The sequence below is a fragment of the Emiliania huxleyi genome, assembly GCF_000372725.1.
Source record: "Emiliania huxleyi CCMP1516 unplaced genomic scaffold EMIHUscaffold_229, whole genome shotgun sequence".
Classification (NCBI taxonomy): domain Eukaryota; phylum Haptophyta; order Isochrysidales; family Noelaerhabdaceae; genus Emiliania; species Emiliania huxleyi.
The window spans coordinates 1-1,464 of record NW_005200342.1 but is presented as its reverse complement, the minus strand read 5'-3'; the positions used below and the strand labels follow the sequence as shown (position 1 = coordinate 1,464).

At 67.4% G+C, this 1,464-nt stretch overlaps 1 protein-coding gene across 1 annotated transcript; it reads left to right on the top strand.

Annotated features, from left to right (window-relative positions):
* Positions 1-574: 574 nt before the first annotated feature.
* Positions 575-1,326, top strand: EMIHUDRAFT_235995 (hypothetical protein; the record flags this gene model as incomplete). Its single annotated transcript, XM_005779658.1, has 3 exons — positions 575-686; positions 883-938; positions 1,297-1,326. 3 exons carry the CDS (start codon positions 575-577, stop codon positions 1,324-1,326), a joined length of 198 nt encoding a protein of 65 aa, XP_005779715.1.
* Between the last annotated feature and the right edge of the window lie 138 nt (positions 1,327-1,464).

The window sequence follows — 1,464 nt, the reverse complement described above, 5'->3', positions numbered from 1 at the left end:
GGAGGGGGAGGAGGAGGATGCCCCCAAGGGAAAGCTCACGGAGCAGCCTGGCGATTACCCCTTTGCGCGGCAGCAGGATTGCGATCTACGTTTGTTTGATTTTGAGGCTTTCGGAGGCTTTGGAAAGGAGGTTCGCAGCACCCTGAGGGAGGCGGCGAACCAGCTGAGCAATAAACTTTCGCACGCTCAGCACCTGGACGAGGTCACATGGACCACCAAGAACTGGCACGGGCTGCAGATGCAGCGCTTGTCTGTCGTCCTCCACACCGCCGTGGCGTGGCAGACGGTGAACGAGCTAGCGTGCGGGGAGAGCGGCATTGTGCATGGTGCGGAGTGCATTGCCGTTCTTAACGGAGTCGCTTAGGCGGCTCCGGTGGTGAGCCTGTGTGTGTGCCAGTCCGCGCCAGTCTGCGCCCTTGTCGTGCCAGTGTGCTGTGAGAGAGGCTTCTCTTAAGAATTCTTTTCTGAAGAGCGCGTGTGAGAGCCGCGACTGTCAGCCCGACTCGTCGAGGAAGCTCGAGTTCTCTCGGAGCGCACCCCGACGCGTGTCGCAGCCGAGGCAGAGTCGCCCAGCATGGCGGCAGACAAGCCAGGCCTGGCCAAGCAGGACCTCGCCACCCTCGACGTCTCCACCCTCAACCCGCTCTCGCCCGAGGTCATCTCGCGCCAAGCGACGATCAACATCGGTGCGCGGCGCCGCCCGCCCGTGTCTGCCGGCCGCGCCGGCGACCGCCTCCGCCTCCGCCTCCACCTCCTTCTTCGCGGAGCGGGCCTCGCTCGGCCTTGCCTGTAGCCACCGTTCTGCCGCCCTGCCCCGCTGCGCATCTGGTAGACCTCCGTGGACGTTCCGACGCACCCAGAGGCTGGGCGCTCCGCCGTCAGGCACCATCGGACACGTGGCGCACGGCAAGTCCACCGTCGTCAAGTCCATCTCTGGCGTGCAGGCAGCCGCCGCACAGCGCACCCTCTCGCGTGCGCCCGCTCAGCGCCACCATCACCGCCACCGCCATCACCGCCGCCGCCATCGCGACCCCCTGCTCCCACCCCACCCGTGCCCTCGCCGCCTGCCACACGCTCCCTCGTCACCGCCGCCGCCGCCGCCCTCGCCTCCACCGCCCTCGCTGCCCTCACACACACCCGTCGCACGCTCCTCTTCTCCCCGCCGCCGCCGCGCAAGCCCGCCGCGCAAGGCCAATACGCAAGCCCGATGCGCAGTCCCTCCACACACCTCCCCACAGCTCCCCACATCTCCCCCCCCCCCCCACCCCCCCTGCGTCGCAGACCGTCCGCTTCAAGAACGAGCTCGAGCGCAACATCACCATTTAGCTTGGGTACGCCAACGCCAAGATCTACCATTGCGTCGACCCAGAGGGCCCGCGCCCGGGGGAGGTCACCCTACCCCCACGGAACCAAATCCCCCCGGTACTCGAGCCTGCAGACGGCGAGGTACTAGGGCAACTTCCA